This window comes from Sciurus carolinensis, chromosome 17 (assembly GCF_902686445.1).
Source record: "Sciurus carolinensis chromosome 17, mSciCar1.2, whole genome shotgun sequence".
Taxonomy (NCBI): domain Eukaryota; kingdom Metazoa; phylum Chordata; class Mammalia; order Rodentia; family Sciuridae; genus Sciurus; species Sciurus carolinensis.
The window spans coordinates 21,101,860-21,120,537 of NC_062229.1; the positions used below are offsets into that span (position 1 = coordinate 21,101,860).

The following is an 18,678-nucleotide window of genomic DNA, read 5'->3' on the forward strand; positions in this document are numbered from 1 at the left end:
GGGCCACCACCAGGACCTGCCCCTAGCGGCTGGACAAAGGGACGGTCTGCATCCACGGCAGGCGAGGTCATTGTGCTGCCCAGAATGGCAGCAATTTAAAACATGCGGATGGCTTATTTCTGGAATTTTCCATATTACGGTTTCATTCTGGGTGGACTGTGGGCCACCGACCCGCAGGTGGAATGGTGGAAAATGGGGAGATGACGGCATTCCTTTCTGTTGCCAAGGGGCATTTGCACTGGGCTTCTGGTGCCCACAACCGGGGCCAGGCAGCCACGGCCGCCCCCAGGGACCTGGCTCCTCTCTTAGTTGTAGGCGGGCACGATGCCCCATTTTATTTATTTGTTTTTATGCGGCACTGAGGATGGAACCCAGTGCCCGCCCGGGCTGGCCAGCGCTCCTCCGCTGAGCCCCAGCCCCAGCCTCGGGCTGCCCCTCGGCCCAGAGGGGAGAAGTCCAGTGAGGACAGAGCGGAGAGCCGAGTGGCGGGCCCGGGTCCCTCCTCACCACGGGAGCCGTCTCCTGGGCAGCGCCCGCGGCCCGTCCCTCCTCCGCTCCGTGGAGAACGCCCACAGAGCGTCCCCAAGAAGGGAACCCCAACTCCTGCTGTGGCCGGGACGGACCTTGAGGACAGCGTGCTAAGTGAAAATAAGCAGCCGCCCAGGACCCAAGCCCCGGCCTCCACACCCCGGACCGCGGCCTCCACACCCCGACTGCGTCCTCGGGCTCAGACCCGACCGCGGATGGGAGGCGCTCGGGAAGGTGCTGCGCCTGAATGGAGCGGGTGACTTCTCTCTCCTCGTCATGAACCCCTGAATAATCCAGTGTAACAGCTACTTCCATCGCACGCACAGGGCATGAGGTGTCGCGAGTCACCGAGAGGGGACTCGAGGTCTGCAGGGGTCTGTGCGGGGTTCTAGGCAAACACCACACCCCTCCGTACGGGGCTGAGGCCGTGCATTGCGGCGTCCCCAGGGGATCCTGAAACCAGTCCCCAGGCTGCACTGTCTGATCCCACTGTGTGAGGTCCTTACCGTTGTCACATTCATAGGGACCCAAGGTAGAAGGGCGGTGGCAGGGGCCGGGGGAGGGGCGGGGCGCGAGTGTCCAGAGGGGACAGTCTCACTGGGAAGACAGACAGCTCTGGGGCGGGAAGTGGTCAGGGCTACAAACACTGGACACGTGTTCAATGTCCCTGCACTGGACACTGAGAAACGGTGACAGCAACCCATTTATTTCATGTCATGCGACTTCATCAGCCACATGCAAATGATTTTCAAAAGGACGCACGTCGGGATCAGCAACCCTCGGTGCCCGGGCTCGCTCCCCCTCCTGCAGCCCTGCTGCTTCCTCCTGCACCTGCCGTCCCCCAGGTGGGGATCCCAGGGTCCGGAGCCCCCTTACCGTACTTCTGCACTTCGAAGGACTTGTTGTACACGTGGCCCTGCAACTCCACAAAAATGGACCACTCCCCCAACACGGGTTGGTCGGACAGGGGGAAGCTCATGTTGGTGACACCTGTGGGGACAGAGGGGGGTCTGTGCTGGGCAGGACCCTGCAGGGCGGCCAGCGGGAGCCAGTCCTCAGCCCCGTCTGGCAGCACCTCAGGCTCCTGGAGGCTCCCTGCAGCCCGTGTCAGGCCCCAGCAAGGGACATGGCTGGTTCCACTCACCAGCTCGGCCCCACCTGTCATTCCGAGCCTGGGCAGACACACCCAGGACCGGACGGTTCTCTGCACTGTGGGTGTCAAGCAGCGTCCCTCGCCCCACCCACCGGATGCCAGGTCCCAGCCCCCAACACACGGCATGACAACCTGAGACGTCACCAGGCATTACCGACACCCCAAGGGGACAAGTCACTCCTGGGTGAGAATCACTGAGATGCAGGGAGGGGATGATAAATAGACGACAGACAGAAGTCAGAAGAGTGGATAGAATTATAGACAGATGACAGAACAATGGATGGCAAGACAGAACGATAGATAAACACAGAGGAGAGCAAGGAGAGAGACCCCAGGCTAGACAGAGGACGGGAGGACAGACAGAGAGACAGGTAGGTGGGTAGGTAGGTAGGTGGGTAGGTAGGTAGGTAGGTAGGTAGATGGATAGGTAGGTAGGTGGGTAGGTAGGTAGACAGGTAAGTAGACAGGTAGGTAGACAGGTAGGTGGGTAGGTGGGTAGGTAGGTAGATATGTAAGTAGACAGGTAGGTAGACAGGTAGGTGGGTAGGTGGGTAGGTAGGTAGACAGGTAGGTAGGTAGGTGGGTAGACAGGTAGACAGGTAGGTGGGTAGGTGGGTAGACAGGTAGACAGGTAGGTGGGTAGGTAGGTGATGATGATAGGTAGTCTTATGGTTTGGACCCAGTACGTCGCCCAACATCTCTGGGGCTCAGAGTGGGGCTTTGGGAAGCCATTGGACCATGAGGACTTCGACCTCGTCCCTGGCTGGGTCTGCTACTGGCAGGTGAGGCCGAGCCGGCGGGAGCAGGTCCCCTGGACTGCTCAGTTGGTCTGTTCCCCCAGGCTGAGAGCTGGCCCTCTGCGGTGTCCGCCTCTCTGAGGAGGCCAGAAGGAGAGAGGATGACCCAGCGGGAGGAGGGAGCAGAGTGGAGGAGGAGCAGAGCAAGGGAGACCGAGGGCCAGGACAGGGACAGGAGGAGGGTCCCCAGCAGGCCGGTGAGTCCCACCTGGGATCCACAGTCACCTCGTCCCTGGACGGCCTCAGCACGTGCACGGCTGTGCTCAGACCCCCAGCCCCACCCGTCTCCTGCCCCGGGGCCCCACCTCACAGCAGTGGCAAAGTGGGACGTGACCCTGACTGTCACAGAGAAAGAGGAGTGGCTCCCTCGCCCAGCGCAGAGGATTTCCTAAGGTCTAGCTGGAAGAGGAATCGCACGGCAGGGTGAGGCGGTCGGCGACCTGCCTCGGGAGTCACGCTATGCCAGAAAGGTCTGGATCCACGGAGCCCGGGGGTCCTGGCCACCAAGAAACGTGTGGAGGGTCCCCGCGCTGCAGAGAAGGGTGGAGGGCTGCACTGAGGCTCCGGGACCTGAACCCCGGGTGGCACCGGCTACCAGGTGGCAGAGCCTGCCCCTGCTCCCCTGGTCCCCTCCAGCTGGGGCACGTCAGGGGGCGCTGGGACACGGCACCCTGGGCTCCCCCTGAAGGTCTGCCGCATCTTCAGCAGGGGCGGGAGGGGCCGGCCAGGCACTCACCACAGCACAGCCTCCTCAGGCGCCTCCACTCCAGGATCCGAGAGCCGCGGGGGTCCTGCAGGGCACAGGGGTACAGGGCGGCTGGCGTGGCCACGTGGGACCTGAGACTAAAGGACACTCCCGACCGGAAAGGGGCTCTTTGAGGACCGAGGGCAGAAGGGGCCGTTCTGGGCCACTCCTGTTCAGGGAGCCGTGTGCAGAGGGACACAGATGAACAGACCCAGGGACCAGGACGGTCCCGGTCAGGCAGGATGGGCTGGGGCAGGTGGGGAGGGGTCCACAGAGGCTGGTGGGAGAAACAGACCAGATCCCACAGAGGGCAGGCTGGGGCCCAAGCCAGTCAGGAGGGTCGCGGCCACTCACCAGGATGTACGCGTCTACCTGCAGGACAGACACACGGGGCAGTGAGCACAGCTTCCAGAAAGTTCCCAGGCCTCTGTGCGTGATGTGTCTTCAGGCACAGTTGCTGTTAAGGGCTGAGTTTTTCCCCCCAAAATACATATGTTAAAGTCTTAGTCTGCTGCGGTTGCCTGTGGCTCGTCATCCCAAAAATGAATATTGAAATTTAAGGCCCGACGTAGGGGTGCTAAGAGGTCGAGGGACTTTGAAAGGCGACCGGATTTGAGGGTCCGCTGACCTGTCTCATGGGAGTGGGTCAGCTCCTGAGAGACCAGGTGGCTCTCAAAGGCCAGCCTCCCCTCCCCGCTCTCTTGCTTCCTGTCTCACCGCATGGCCTCTGTCTCTTGATGGCACCGCCCTGCATGACATAGCCAGGAGACCTCCCCAGAGGCCAGATCTTGAACTTCAAGCCTCCGAAACTGTAAGCTAATAAACCCCCCTTTTAAAAAATAAAGTACCCCGCCTCTGGTCTCTTGTTATAGCAACACGAAATAGACTAGGACAATGAGATCACATCAAAGAGTGGGCAAGTGCCTAATGTATCCAGTGAAGCCAGGCGCGGTGGCGCAAACCCATAATCCCAGCAACTCCGGAGGCTAAGGCAGGAGGACGGCAAGTTCAAGGTCAGCCTCAGCAACTCAACGAGATTCTGTCTCAAGATAAAAAGGGGCTGGGGATGTCGCTCAGTGATCGAGTGCTTGCCGAACATGCTCACAGTCCTGAGTTCGATCCCCTGGGGGCAGGGGAGTGTCCAATGAGAGAAGCACAGTGACTTAGGGGTCCTGAGGGACAAGAAGGAGTGGAGCGTGCCTACAGACTGTGGTTCTGGGCTGGTGACCCACCTGCTGGGGAAATCTGCAGGGTTATTTTCTTGTGTATGAGTCCCAAGGCGGGATCCGAGCCTGCTCTTCCCGGGGACATGCCCAAGCAGCAGGGCTAGCACCCCACCCAAATCACCCTGGGGTTCCTAAGCTGCAGGTACTTCTGGCCCCTTCCCGTCTTCGCTCCAGATACGATTCACTTCAATCTCTTTCTGTGCCCACAACGCCCTTTCCGAAGCTCCTTCTTGCAGCAGAATGACAACAAATAAGTGCAGAGGGACAGGAGAGGCAGAAGCATCGACACTGTGCAATTACGGTCACGTGACCTGTGACCCGCCTGCGGATGCGGGACCATCAGCCAGCCTCTGAGGAGCGCCAGGGCGTCCACCTGGTCTCAGGTGTCCCCTACAGAAAACCAATTGAGGACCAAAGGGCAAAGGTGACTCGGCAGAGGAGGGGCCCAGCAGAGGCTGTTGAGCAGAGGCTGCCGAGCAGAGGCTGCCGAGCAGAGGCTACCGAGCCCCAGCGGGCCCCCGACCCCCACGCAGCAGGACCGGCCCGCAGCAGTGCCTCCTGACACCACCATGCACAGGAACATCCAGCGCCCTGTCTGCTGAACCTGCTCCAAGAGCCGGCAGGCCAGCCTCCCGAGGGACAGGCTGCAAAACCACACCTGGACTCTCGGAAAATGTCACTGTCACAGCAGACAACTCAGGCCGCAGAACGGGACACTTAAGAGCAACGCACCATCCAGGATCTGAGTCTTGGCCGGCAAAGAAGCTTGTGAGACAGGACATCATCAGGCGACTGGATTTTATGTCACTATCGTCGTACCAATGTCAGAATTTTTAAAAAGTGACAATTGTTCTCGTTTTGTTTTGGCTCTGGGGATTGAACCCAGGGCACTTTCCTGCTAAACTCCATCTCCAGCCCTTTTCTATTTCTTATTTGGAGACAGGGTCTCGCTAAGTTTCTTAGGACCTCACTGCGTGGCTGAGGCCGGCCTTGAACTTGGGATCCTCCTGCCGCCGCCTCCTGGGTGGCTGGGATTGCAGGCGTGCGCCGCTGTGCTGGCTGCTCTTTGATTCTTAGAGGATACTCAGAGCTCAGGGGGGAAGAGGGGGACATGGCGGGCCAGGCGTCCAGCCAGGCGCGTCTGGAACACCTCCAGAAGCCAGGCTCACCTTCCCGCTGACGGGCCTCAGGTCGGGGGAGACGGTGAAGATGCCGACGTGCACTGAAAGAAAGAGGGGACAGCTGGCAGCTCCGGCGGCGCCCTGCCCCCCGCCGCCACGCCGACACCCACCTCGGTGCCCGGGCCTGTACACGGGCTTGTCCGTCTGGATGAACACAGAGGCACCCCGGCCGTCCACGGTCACCGAGGTCTGGTTGTGGAAGAGGGTGCCCTCCTCCGCCCGCTGGCCGTGGCCCTGCACCCTCAGGAGCGCCTGGCCCCGGAGGCCCGTGGGGACCTGCGAGCAGAGCACAGGGTCCCCGACAGGGGCCCAGACGATGGGAAAGCAGTCAGAGCTCTAGAAAGGGGGCGCTGGCCTGGAGTGACCGCTCCCCAGGGGACAGTTTCAAGATGTTTGGGGGTCTCCTGGCAGCCAGGGGCATGCTGGCATCTAGTGAGGGGGAGCCGGGGCGGGGCTGCTGCTGGTGGGGACCAGGACCCCCTCCCATGGTAAAGAAGGACCCCGCCCCAGTGCCAGCGGGTCTGTGCTGAGGAACGCGGGCCTAGCTCAGTCACGTGGCCTCTGCGACACCACACGTCACAGAGCCTTTTGACTCACCGCCTGGGGACAGTCAGAAGAACCATTGCCCCTCGTCCCCAAGCGTATTCACCGTGGGTGACAGGGACAGAGAGGCCCGCCCCAGCCCCATAGACATGAGAGTGTGTGTGTGTGTGTGTGTGTGTGTGTGAGTGTGTGAGTGTGAGTGTGTATGTGTGTGAGTGTGAGTGAATGTGTGTTTGAGTGTGTGAGTGTGTGTGTGTGAGTGTGAGTGTGAGTGTGTCTCTGTGTGTGTATGAGTGTGTGAGTGTGTAAGTGCATGTGTGAGCACATGTGTGAGTGAGTGAGTGTGTGTGAATGTGTGTGTGAGTGTGAGTGTGTGTGAATGTGTGTTTGAGTGTGTGAGTGTGTGTGTGTGAATGTGAGTGTGTGTGAATGTGTGTGAGTGTGAGTGTGTGAATGTGTGTGTGAGTGTGAGTGTGAGTGAATGTGTGTTTGAGTGTGTGAGTGTGTGTGTGTGAATGTGAGTGTGTGTGAATGTGTGTGAGTGTGAGTGTGTGTGTGAATGTGTGTTTGAGTGTGTGTGTGTGAATGTGTGTGTGTGAATGTGTGTTTGAGTGTGTGAGTGTGTGTGTGTGAATGTGAGTGTGTGTGAATGTGTGTGAGTGTGTGTGTGAATGTGTGTTTGAGTGTGTGTGTGTGAATGTGTGTGTGTGAATGTGTGTTTGAGTGTGTGAGTGTGTGTGTGAGTGTGCATGAGTGTGTGTGTGTGTGAGTGTGTGTGTGAGTGTGTGTGTGTGTGAGATCCTCGGTGTCTGAAGGGCTCCGGTTCCAGGACTCCCCAGGGGACCCGAATCCATGGGAGATCAAGTCCTTTGCAAAAGGTAGCATAATATTTGCACAGAACCGACCACTTTCTCCCTGGGACTTTAAATCCTCTTGAGATGACTTACAGTTCCTCATACAAGGTAAATGCTGGGGACGCAGCTGATCTACTGAATTGTTTAGGAAATAATGACAAGAAAATAATCTCTACGTATTTGGTGCAGAAGCGATTTTTTGTTCAAATATTTTTTTACCTGCTGTTGGTGGAAACCACAGATCTGGAGCCCACAGATATGGAGGACCAACTGTAGACATCAGATGTATGATACGCACAGTATATACGCTCCTCTATTCCCTTCCCTCTAAAACACTTGCAGGCCCAGTCCGTGCTTGTATTTATGTGAAACAATCAGAACAGACAAATCCACAGAGACAGAAAGCAGGTCAGTGGCTGTCAGGCCTGGGGGGCGGAGGGGCGGTGGGGACAGGGTCTCCTTTAGGGGGATGGAAACGTTCCGGAACTAGACAGAGGTGGTTGTAAAGCCCTACAAGTTGTATCAAATGCCATTTTAAAATGGCAAAAAAAGGGGCTGGGGTTGCCACTCAGGGGTAGAGCGCTTGCCTAACTTGCGTGAGGCCCTGGGTTCGATTCTTAGCACCACACAAAAATAAATGAATAAAATAAAGGCCCATCAACATCTAAAAAAATATATTCAAAAAATATATTTAAAAAATAAAATAAAATGACAAAGAAGAAAATCAAATTGTACACTTTAAAATGTTTAGAAAAAAAAAAGAGAGAGAGAGGATGTTTCCCACATAGATGGCAAGGACCCCGGCCGAGGCTTCGCCGGGACACACTTCCCGTCAGTGCAGGGCAGACGTCCACAGTCCTCCTGTGTCTCTAGGCAGTGAGCAGCACCCCAGCGTGTGAGTCATGCTCAGAGGCGCCTCGTCAGCCGGACGCAAACGACCCTCAGGCCTCCCTCCGTGGGACCCGGGGCCGCGCCTGGGTCCTGGCCGGCGGCCGCCCTCTCCCAGGAGCCCCCACGCTCCCCTTCCAGGCCGGGCGCGGCCCGTGGGTGCGGGACCTTGGCTCAGGCTACGCACAAAGCCTTGTGCCAAACTCCTGATCCTCAGGGGGCCGCGCCCAGGCAGGCCGGGGGCGCCAGGACCTCCGCCCCGGCCTCCTCCGGCCTCCCGCCTCCTTCCGCTGGGAGGCTCTCTGGGCTGCAGGCTCCTTGTTCAGGACCAGCCATGGGGATCAACCTCAGCCCGGACTCCAGTCCAAAAATCCTTACCTGCCCTGTTTCTGGAAACTTCTCCACTTTGGCCAAAGGTTAAAGAGGGAGGAAAGTGTTCTGCCCGCCTGGAACAGGCCTGGGAAGACGGCGGTGGGGGTGCTCCTTCCCAGGGAGGGGTCCCCCTGGGAGAAGACAGCAGGCCCTGCGGGGCGCCCTCTTCCTTTGTTTCCAGTGACCCCCGGGGAGGCCGTGGGGGACTCAGCGGCGGGGGGCTTGGTGTGGCGGCCCTGCCCCCTGCGGTGCTCGCCCGGGAAGGCTGCGGAGCCCCCATCACGCATGGCCCTGGGAGACACAGCCTGACGCGGCCCAGGTCACAAAGGCTGCAGGGCTGCTCTCAAAACAGTGTCCTACTGCCGGCCCTCAAGGGTCTTTCCAGAATATTCTGGACTGAGCAGGTTCCTGGCTGTGCTACGGATATGGTCGGACAAGGTCCCCCCAGAGATTCACATGCTAGACGCTTGGTCCCCCTGCAGAGACGTTGAGCAGTGTGGGACCCTTGGGGTGGGGCCTGGCGGAGGGGGTTAGGCCAGAGGGCATCACCCTGGGAAGGGCTTCATGCAGGTCTTCAGGGACTCGGGCCGGTTTCCACAAGGGGAGGTTGTCATAGGGTGAACCTGGCCCGGGCACTTGGCCTCCTCTCTCACCACCTCATCTCTCTGTCTGGTACGTGTTCCTACCATGACGGAACCCCACCAAAGGGGCCTATGCCCGAGTCTGAACAGATGGGGCCCCCTGATCCTGGACCTCCAGTCTCGAAAACTATGAATGAAATAACCTTCTTCTCTTTATAAATTACCCAGCTCCAGGTACTTTGTTATAGCAACAAGAAATACACTGCTACACCCCTCCAATCCTAACATCAGTGATCCAAGTTCACTCATTTAACATCAGTGACACCAAAGGGCTTGAGGACTGAGATCCAAGCACAAAAGACATGGGAGACTCATCGAGAAGGTGGCCAGGACAAGTTAGCAGCACTGGAGGCCAAGAGCAAAGGTGGAGATCCCAGGAGCCAAGTAAGGAAAGAGGCTTTGGGGGCCAGCTCCTCTTTGGGAAGGCTGGACCAGTTGTCAGCTCCAACAAACATCCAGAGGTGGCTGACTTCACTCTGGGCCCAGCCCTCTCCCCTGACAGGCCAGGAAGACCCTCTCAGTCCAGATGTGGGTCTTGGACTAAAGGACCCTGTCCTGCCCTCCTCTGGGATGCACAGCCTAGGCAAGTCCCCGGGAGGCCCAGCATGCAGGCCCCTGATCCAGAGCATCCCTTGCACGTGGCCCTGGGTGACCAGAGAGCTGGAAGCCCAGCCTCAGACACTGCCCAGGTCCCAGAAGACCTGAAACTCCCCCAGGAGACCCGGGTCTGTGGCAGGGGAGGCAAAGCCCTGTACACACCCCAGCATGACCATGAGAATCAGCCTGACCTTCCATCTGCTCTTCTGGGAAGTGGGTGTAATGCTGACCTTGAGGCACTCCGATCATGCATATGAAGAACTCGGCACATGTAGACACACAGGTGGTGGCCATAAGGACCCTTCTTGCTCTTAGTTATCCAGTCTATCAAACTGGCCAAAGGAATGTAGGCGAGGCTGAGTCCACAGATTAGAAACCCTCCTCCCACTCTTTACAGGAGCTCTTGTGTTTTTCTCTGCTCCAAGCCAAGGGCTGCCTCTCTTTTTCTCTTTCCTGCCTCAGGACCTTTGCACGGGCCATTTCTTCTTCCTGGAATGCCTTACCCCTTCTGTTCTCTGCCCAAATGTCACTCTCCCTGTCATAGAAAGTACAGTTCTACTCTGCTATTCCCTCAGCATCCTCTCCCTTCCCCTGATATATCTTAAAATATAATCACATACATTTTATTATGTTCTGACCTCCCCCTTTGGTAAGCTGGTGGCACAGAAAGCAGGACTGTGTTCAACTTCCAAGGAAGGCCCAGCAGACATTTGAGAGACAAACATTACTCGATGCATGGATATTTCCAAACCATCAGAATAAAGCAAGCATTGCTGGGTTTTAGGTACGATTTCTAGAAGTTCCACCAAGAGGCTCTGAGCAACACCCTTGCTGCACAATGAGAGGCAAGGCTCAGACTGGGCAGGGCCTGCCCATAGTCCCGAAGCTGGTGGTGGGTCCCCACAGCACTGGCTTCCAAACTCCACACCCTCAAACTCCTGTGTGCCCAGAGGAGACCCCGGGGCGGCTGCTTTGGTTTGGATTAGTGTCCCTGAGGTCCATGTATTAAAGGGTTGGTTCCCAGGTGGTGCTTTTGGGAGGTGCAGAGCAACCTTTGGAGGTGGAGCCTCATGGGAGGCTTTTGTGTTATTGGGGGTGTGGCCTCAAAGGGGCTTGGGGACGCAGGCCTCTGCCTCTCCCTTCTTGCTCCTGGACCATCCTCTAAGTGGTTTTGCTCCACCATGCACACCTGCCATGATGCGATGCTCCACAAGCCCAGAGCAACAGGGCCATCTGATCGTGGACTGAAACTTCCAGAACCATAGCCAGAATAAAGCTTTTCTCTTTATAAGTTAATTATCTCAAGTATTTTATTATAGTAACGGAAAACTGACTAACTACTGTAGAACAAAGAGGGCATCCTGCACTCCGAGAGCAGTGTTGCTGTCATCGGACACCCAAACGTTCACTCTACAGAGCAGAATTCTCAGCCTCAGCACTATTGACAGTTGGGGCTGAATCTTCCTTTGCCACGTGGGCTGTTTTGAGCACTGCAGAATGTTTCTCAGCATCCCAGGCCTCCCGCTACTGGGTGCTGATAGCAGTACCCCTAGCAATTGTGACCACCACAGCCATCTCTGGACGTTGCCAGGGGGCGGAATCCCCTCCCCTCAAGCTGAGAAATGCTTATCCAGAGCTGTGCTGAGTGTTCCATCTTAAGCCCCTTCTTGGAAGTCTCTAGAAGTCCCGTCCTGAGACCTGCTGGACGCCCTCTCAGAATCACACAGCCCTTCCTCAAAGGCTCGTGCAAATCCCCAGCATATGGGATGCCGGGTGGCTGGGGACAGCACAAGTTCTAAACATCCGTCCAGCCTGTCTCTGATGTCCCAAGACAGCAGATCTGATCACAGGAAGCTGGCAGGGCGCTCTGGTCTTTATTCGGGGTTCCCCAGCTGTGGACATATGGGGCGTGGCCTTCTCTGGGGTGGGGGCTTCCTGAGCAGTGCAGGAGTCCAGCGGCCCTGGCCTCAACCCAGTAGATGCCGGCAGTGCCCCTCCCCAGGTGACGTCTCCAGGCATCACCAAAAGCCCCCTTGGGGTGGGGCGTGGGGGCAAAGCCACCCACCAGGTAAGAACCACGGCCTTGCAGAAAGGTTTCTCTCAGTGCAAAGAAGGCCTGCGGGGCCGGGGGGAGCTGGGTGCTGCAGGCTCACCCAGCATGCGCAAGGCCTGGCTCGTCCCGGCTCTGGCAGAAAGAGGCACTGGAGGGGCGGCGGGCAGGAAGACCACGGCCCTGGACAACACACCCCGTGAGGGGGAGCCTCCCGGGCTCTCTTCCCACCACTGGGGCTGGGAACACTGTAGTTTAAAGGAGCCAGTTGCTCGAGGGCTCTGGGAGCATCTGGTAAAGGTTAGGGACAGCTAATGCAGACAAGGCCAGCAAACCCTGAAATCCAGGGGCTCCAGCCTAAAAATCCATGTCAGAGAACCCTGTACAGTGTAGCTGGGGATGTAAAATGATTTTAAAATAACAATATCAGTGCCGAAGAGACTGTGGAGACATCTGGTCCCTAACGCGTGGCAGGCGAGGCCGGGAACAGGCACTGGGGTGTCTCCCGGGACAAGCACCACCCGCCGGAGCTCACATCGCGACCTCGTCACGCTTCTTAGCCTGGAAAGGCATCCGGAGGGCCAGCACTGCTGGACGCACAGAAACCCCGGCGAGTGTCAGATTATAATGTCGAAACTCTGCGACCAGGGCCGGGGTGGCTCAGTGGCAGGGTGCTTGCCCGGCACCTGCGAGGCACTGGGTTCGATTCTCAGCCCTCCATAAAAAATGAACAAGTGAAATAAAGGTATGGTTTCCATCTACAACTAAAAATTTTTAAAAATAAGCACAAGCTTATTTTTGAGAAAACTCTGTCGACTTGTTTTTTGGTGGTGGTGCTGGGGTGGAACCCGGGGCCTGGTACACGCTAGACAAGTGCTGCCCCCCCCCCCAGTTACACCCCCAGACCCACTGAAAACAATCTTAAAAAAAAAAAACATCTACAGGCTGGGTGCGCGGCGAGTGGGGAGGGCTTGCCTAGCACGCCCAGAGCCTGGGCTCCTCCCCAGCACTGAAAAAATCATCAAATGAAATCCGTGCGCAAGGTGGGGGTGCGTGAGTCAGGGAACGCAAGGGCTCAGCAGGCGGCGTGAGCAGGAGGATGCAAATCACAACAGAGACTGAGGACACTGAGGAGCATGCTGAGACAAGCTGAGAGACATGCTGGAGTAAACAGCAGGAGACACCGCGGGGGAGACCTTTAATCGAAACCATGAGCACACCTGTCTTGATGCGGACAAGACTTAGCAGGAGACGTGGAAGTGGGAAGAGTGGAGGTGGGATGGGGGGCAGGGCCCGCTTCCCAACCTTCGCCAATCACGTCTTACAAGTCCCCATTTTTCTCAAAACACCAGCAACTTCTCTTGTTCCTTTCCATTCAATCCTTTATTACCCAGGTAGGGTTTATGATTTTTAAAATTCCCAGCTTACCTCGAGTTTGATTGTTCCTTTATCTAAAAAAAAAAAAAAAAAAAAAGAAAGAAAAGAAAAGGAAGAAAGTTAAATCCGGAACTGTTGGGATTGGCAGATGTGAGAGGTTTTCTCCAAAGATGGCAGGCGGGGAGGGCTGGAGGGGATGGGCAAAGCTGAGCTCTTCAGGGGAAAGTGGCCGGCCTGCCTACTTCATTTACCTCATCCCTGGCCCCTGCCCAAAGTAAGCTGTGGGGGAGGTAAAGAGGAAACACCAGGGGAGAGGAACAAGGAGAGGGGTGGAGAGAAAGAAGAGGACACTGAGGTCCCCAGTGGAGCTCAGCCCAGTAGACTAGAACTGGTTTCCCACCATCCCCTCAGCTCTTCTATCTGCATCGAGTCGCCTGAGGTTCTTAGACCTGTCCTGGGCTTTCCGGTCTCCAGGACTTGGTTAGCCTCCTAGTATGCATTCCCTTATTTCCTAACAGAACCCCACATTTCTTGGAACTCTCCGGGTTCTCTGGCTCCCAAGGGCAGTACCCATCTCCCTGGGGGCTCTGTGCTAATCTGCATAGGCCTTCCTCCTGGTCACAGGGATTGGCTCAGGGTAGAACACATGACCCAAGATCCACCAATCAGAGGGAACCCCCTGGTCTCTGGCGGAGAAACAGGCCCCATAAGGGATTGGCGGCGCGAGCCAGTCCCGGCTCACAGTCGGCTTTCTGCTGTTAATAAAGCTGTGTTGCTGGAGCCACCGGAGCCACCCAGGAGGGGCTGCCTGTGGAACTCCACCCCCGGGATAGGAGCAGCCTCGCTGGCCTCAGAGCCCCTCACGTCCTGTGTCCCTGTGCGTGACGCTCTGGGAGAAGGAGGCTCTGCAGGACCACAAGCTCCCGGCGGAGGCCCCCACCCTTCTCTTCTGTGCTCACTAAAGGCGAGAGACTGCCCGGGAGCTGAGCGCCACAGCTGATGTGGCAGATCACAGTGGCAGATCCGCGAGCCCAGCTGGTCAACAGGGGCGCTGGAGCCCAAGGGAAGGTCTGAGGTGGTCATGAGGTCCCCTCCAGGTCCCCTGCCCCATCTCTGGCCTGGGTCTGCACCCACTGACCCAGGGCCACTGGGGACCAGGGCCTGCTGGATATTACGCCACGACTAGCAGGGGGCTTCCTTTCCTGGACCTCACGCTCTCTCTCCATCTGTCACACTGGGAGATGGCAGCCCGCCTCCCCTCCTCCCTACCTCCCAGGATGGGAAGAGGAAGAAAGGAAAGCAACGTCCAAGATGCCCCAGCCCGGGAGGCCCAGTGCTCCACTCTGGGAAGGAGAGGAAGCCCTGGTCAGGCACTGGAGGACCTACCCAGGATGGCTCCCTGGCTCTGTGCCACCGCCTCGCCCTGGACCATCAGCTGAGCGTGGACCATGACTTCCCTTGGGGAGTTAAAGATGGTCACACTGATGACTTCCTCCACGCCTGAGCGGAAAACAGAGGGCGCAGCGATCAAATAGCCCCTACAGGAAAGGAGAAGGGAGGAGAAGGTCTGACCCACCCTGGACTTGCCAACACCCTGGCGCAGCCAGGTGAACTCCCCAGAGGCAGACTCCCATCTTTTCCTGACCACACCAGGCTGACACTGCTGCTTTGTGTGTCTGCATCTGCCACCAGTCCTTGAAGCCTGGCATCGACTTATTCACCTCTGAAGCCCCCATGTTGGATGAGAATCTGGTCTCATGGGATCAACCCAGATCACACCACCACCCCTCACTCTGTATTCTGGCCTCTGGTCTCCTTTCTCAGCCGTTTCCTTCTGCCTCAGGACCTTTGCATATGACATACCCAGTGTTCAAAATATTCTCCTCCATAAAGCAGGCCACCAGCAAATCCCATATTATCCTCACAGTCATCATATGAGAAATGTTACAATTATCCCGTTTACAGAGCCAACAAGTAAGCTCCAAAGAAGGCAAGCCAGGTGCCCCAGTCGACAAGGATTCTAATCAAGACAGCTTCTCTCACTTTTCAAAAAGCCCCTGACTGTCTAAGACATTTCCGGAAGGCCGGGGTCATTATCCCAGTTTTCTGACAAGAAGCTGACTCTCCAGAAGGATAAAGAACATGCACCAGGTCACACGACCAGGCAGGAAACAGTCGGAGACCCAGGACCTCCCCACCTGAGCTCCTGCATCCCAGTATCTGCAGCATTTCATGGAAAAACACAGAGTTTCTGTCAGCACATGAAATGTCCTGGCAAGTGCCAAGAAGCCAAGCAATGGCAATGCTTTCATCCCAACCATGCAGAACTATGGGCACCAAGAAGGCAAAGACTAAAAAGGAAATGGACCAGGCAATGAGATTAGGATTTTCTTTTCCTCAAAAATCTTCTCTGTGATCATACCATGTCCATATGCAAAAACACAAATTTAGACCCTTACCTCACACCATACACTAGGACTAACTTAAAGTGGGTCAGAGGTGTAACTTTAAGAGAGAAAATTGTAGAAGCAGTAGAAGAAAATACAGGAGAAAGTCTTTGTGAACTTGGGTTTGGCAGAGATTTCTTGGATAAGAGGCCAAAAGCACCCTCCATGAATGCAATTGATAACTGGGCTGCATCCAATTATCATTAAAGATTTTCTGTTTCAAAAAACAGAACAGGTCTGTGGTATTTGCTGCTGGCCGCGGGCTGGCCACAGTATGCACTCACCCCGGGATCATGCAGTGCTGTCTGGCTTGCACAGTGACCACGGATTAGTCCCTTGGGATCACACACATGTACAACCTCAGGACCAACCAGAGCTTGCAATGACCTTGGATATGTGTTGTGTATGATCAAATTCTAGCACTACCCAGCACAGACAATGACCTTGGGTTTGAAGGTATCCTCCTGGCTCCAGCACAGGAACATGACTTCCTTGAGGACAGAGTGTTTCTGTCTGACTCCCAGGAGTGCCCTAGAGCTTAGCGAGGTCTTCCATGTAGCACTCGAGGAGAATGGGAGATGGTTTGGTCAATACACAATCGTGGCCATTTTCCTTGGTTACCCTTCTCAGGTAAACTTCCTTGGTTTCCTTGGTTACCTAACCCCAATCTGGGTTACAGTCTTCATCCAGAGAACCTCACATAACAAAATCTGTATCTCCTGAGCTGTTCAGAAGTTGCAGCTGTATGCAGCTGTTGGCGTGTTTTGCCAACCAAGTTCTATCACTCGCCAACACTTAGGCTGGTACTGTCTCCTCATCCTTCTGGTCTGAGAAGGTCCCAGACTGGGAAATGGGGTGTTTATGTAAGCATGGACAGAACTGGCCCTACGATAGTATGCAAATTTATGCTGGATTTTGGAGTCAGGGGCTCTCCACCTAAATAATGCTCAGGTCACAGGAAGGAGTAGCCAGGGCTACTTCACAGGAGAGCCCTTGGGCTAGCTGAACGGTGGCACTGGCTTGGAGGCCAGCTAATCCGTCACCCTGGGTGGGACATTTGGGAACTTCTTATCCCCACTGGGCCTCCTAGCATGAAATCCCTTTTGACTCAATAGAGAAGACCTCGGGGTGACTTTAGTCTGGGACAGACACTCCTGAAAACTGCTTAAAATTCTGCAACAGACACAGGGGCACACGCCTGTCATCCCAGCAACTCAGGAGACTGAGGCAGGAGGATTGCAAATTTGAAGCCAGTCCCAGCAACTTAGGAGAACCTGTCTCAAAATTTAAAAAAAAATAAAATAAAAAGGGCTGGGGACGTAGCTCAGTGCGACAGCCCCCTTGGATCCCACCCCCGTATCACCACAGAATAAATACATAAATAAAAAGTAAATCTGCAACCCAAGGGCTCTGAATTTGGTCCTTCTAAGCTGATGTTCCCCGTTGGGTCCAGACCTCTTGGCGGAGGGTCATCCAGTGCCCTGCGGGATGTTTGCCGGGGTCCCTGGCCTCCACCCAGAAGATTCAACAGCACTGCCCCTAGCTGTGACCACCCAAATGCCTCCAGACACTTGGGAATGACCTCAGAGAGGCAAAAAACACCTGCAGGGACTTGGAACCCCTACTCTAAAGGACACCAGTTTCCAAGAAGCCCAGGGAATGGAAATCCCAATGCTCAGAACACGGTGCCCTGTGTGACACTTTTCCAACCATGACCGGAAAGGAACCGTGGCTGGGTGTGACAACCCCACCTGCTCTAGCTATTTACCTGCACCAGGGCTGGTGGACCAGGCCCTTGTCACGCCCAGCTGGACCTACAGCTGAGCTTGTGCATCGCCACCCCTGAACCCCAGCCCCGAAGGCTCATCTACACTTGGCAAGTCGGGAATCACTCCTGACGCCAACCCAGAGGAACTGCTGCCGGCAGCTAGTCATTCACCCCTCACCACCGCGACCCACCAGAAGCTCTGCAAGCAAACTTCCAGAAAAATGTCTGAGCAAAACAACCCCCCCCACCACGGCCACCCAAGGCAAACAGCTCCGGGGGGCTCTCCTCCCAGTTCTTGACCAAGGCCCAGGGGCCTCCTTACCTTTTCGTCTTGAAAACTGGAAATCGCCCCCCAAGATGACAGTCACACCAAAAGCGGGCTGGCCTGGCAGCCTGACCTTTGGGGAGTCCCTAGACCTTCGCGGACCACCAAGGAGACTCAAGACGTCCCCTCCGCATTTTGATTACGGGGACAGCACTCCAGGGCCAGCCCTGCGCAGAGGCTGTGTGGCCTTGGTCAGGTCGCTGCAAATCTCTGGGCCAGTCCCCGCCATCCCCGCCCCAGAAGGCGGCCAGGCTCCTCGGTCGCCCACGGAAACTCACAGGCCCTGGGGTTGCGCGGTGCGCACTCCGTCGCTCGAAGACACCGGCGACAGCAGCAGCAGCAGCAGCAGAAACCGGACGAGCAGCGGCCGGGACAGAGCGCCCCTCATTTTTGCGCTTCGCGGGGGCGCGGCGCCCAGGCAGGGGATCGGGCGCGGACTGGGCCAGGGCCACCGTCCGAGCGCAGCCGTCCCCACGCCGCCACCCGGGGCCCTTTGTTCACAGCCCGGGTGCGCACCCGGCGCCATGCGCCCAGCTCCGCGCCGGGCCGAGCGGGCAGCCCGGCCAGCGCCCTCCTCCGACCCGCCCCGCTGGCCGCCGGGTCCTCCCTCCGCCCGCCCCACTCCTCTCGCGACTCACCCGACTCAACCCGTCCCGTCCCGGCTCGCTCGACCGACCCCGCCCCGCTCCAGCCCACCCCACCACGCCCCCTGCCCTTCCGCCGCCACCCCGCCACCCCGGAGTCCCTGAGCCCCCGGACCGGCCGCCCTACTCTTCCGGCACGCTCCCGCTCCTGCCCCTCCCTAACCTCCGCTCCACCCACCCCAGCGCCCTGCCCTGCTGCCTCTACAGCTGTCCCCTGGTCCCCTCCAAGAACCCCCTCTGCCCCACCCCGGGGACTGCTGGGCCTGGGCGTCACCACCTTCACCCTCCCACTGCTGGGGCCCCTGCCCTGCCTCCTGCCCTGGCCTGGACCTTGCACCCTGTGCAGTATGCCCGGCCCTTTGGGGAAATTGAGTCTAGCCAGGGCTCGGTCCTTCCCGGCTTCGGCCGCAAGTCCCCAGACTCCCTTGACCAGGCCCCTTCTCCGTGGACCTCGGGTTCTGCTTCCCCTTCAGCTTTGCCACCAGGGTGGGCAGGGTGCCTCCTCCTACCCCTTCCCACTGGTGGTCCTGCTGTCCTAGGTC

At 57.3% G+C, this 18,678-nt stretch overlaps 1 protein-coding gene across 1 annotated transcript in view; it reads right to left on the reverse strand.

Moving 5' to 3' along the window:
- The window catches only part of Cpamd8 (C3 and PZP like alpha-2-macroglobulin domain containing 8), a 76,722-nt gene extending 58,682 nt beyond the window's left edge, over window positions 1–18,040 (reverse strand). Inside the window, exons 1-8 of the mRNA XM_047531901.1 lie at window positions 17,771–18,040; window positions 14,339–14,490; window positions 13,004–13,026; window positions 5,741–5,906; window positions 5,619–5,671; window positions 3,578–3,595; window positions 3,215–3,269; window positions 1,405–1,518 (exon numbers count right to left, since the gene is read on the reverse strand). Of these exons, the coding sequence (XP_047387857.1) occupies window positions 1,405–1,518; window positions 3,215–3,269; window positions 3,578–3,595; window positions 5,619–5,671; window positions 5,741–5,906; window positions 13,004–13,026; window positions 14,339–14,490; window positions 17,771–18,018 (829 nt within the window). The 5' untranslated portion in view covers window positions 18,019–18,040. The remainder of the gene's footprint in view (window positions 1–1,404; window positions 1,519–3,214; window positions 3,270–3,577; window positions 3,596–5,618; window positions 5,672–5,740; window positions 5,907–13,003; window positions 13,027–14,338; window positions 14,491–17,770) is intronic.
- Window positions 18,041–18,678: the final 638 nt, after the last annotated feature.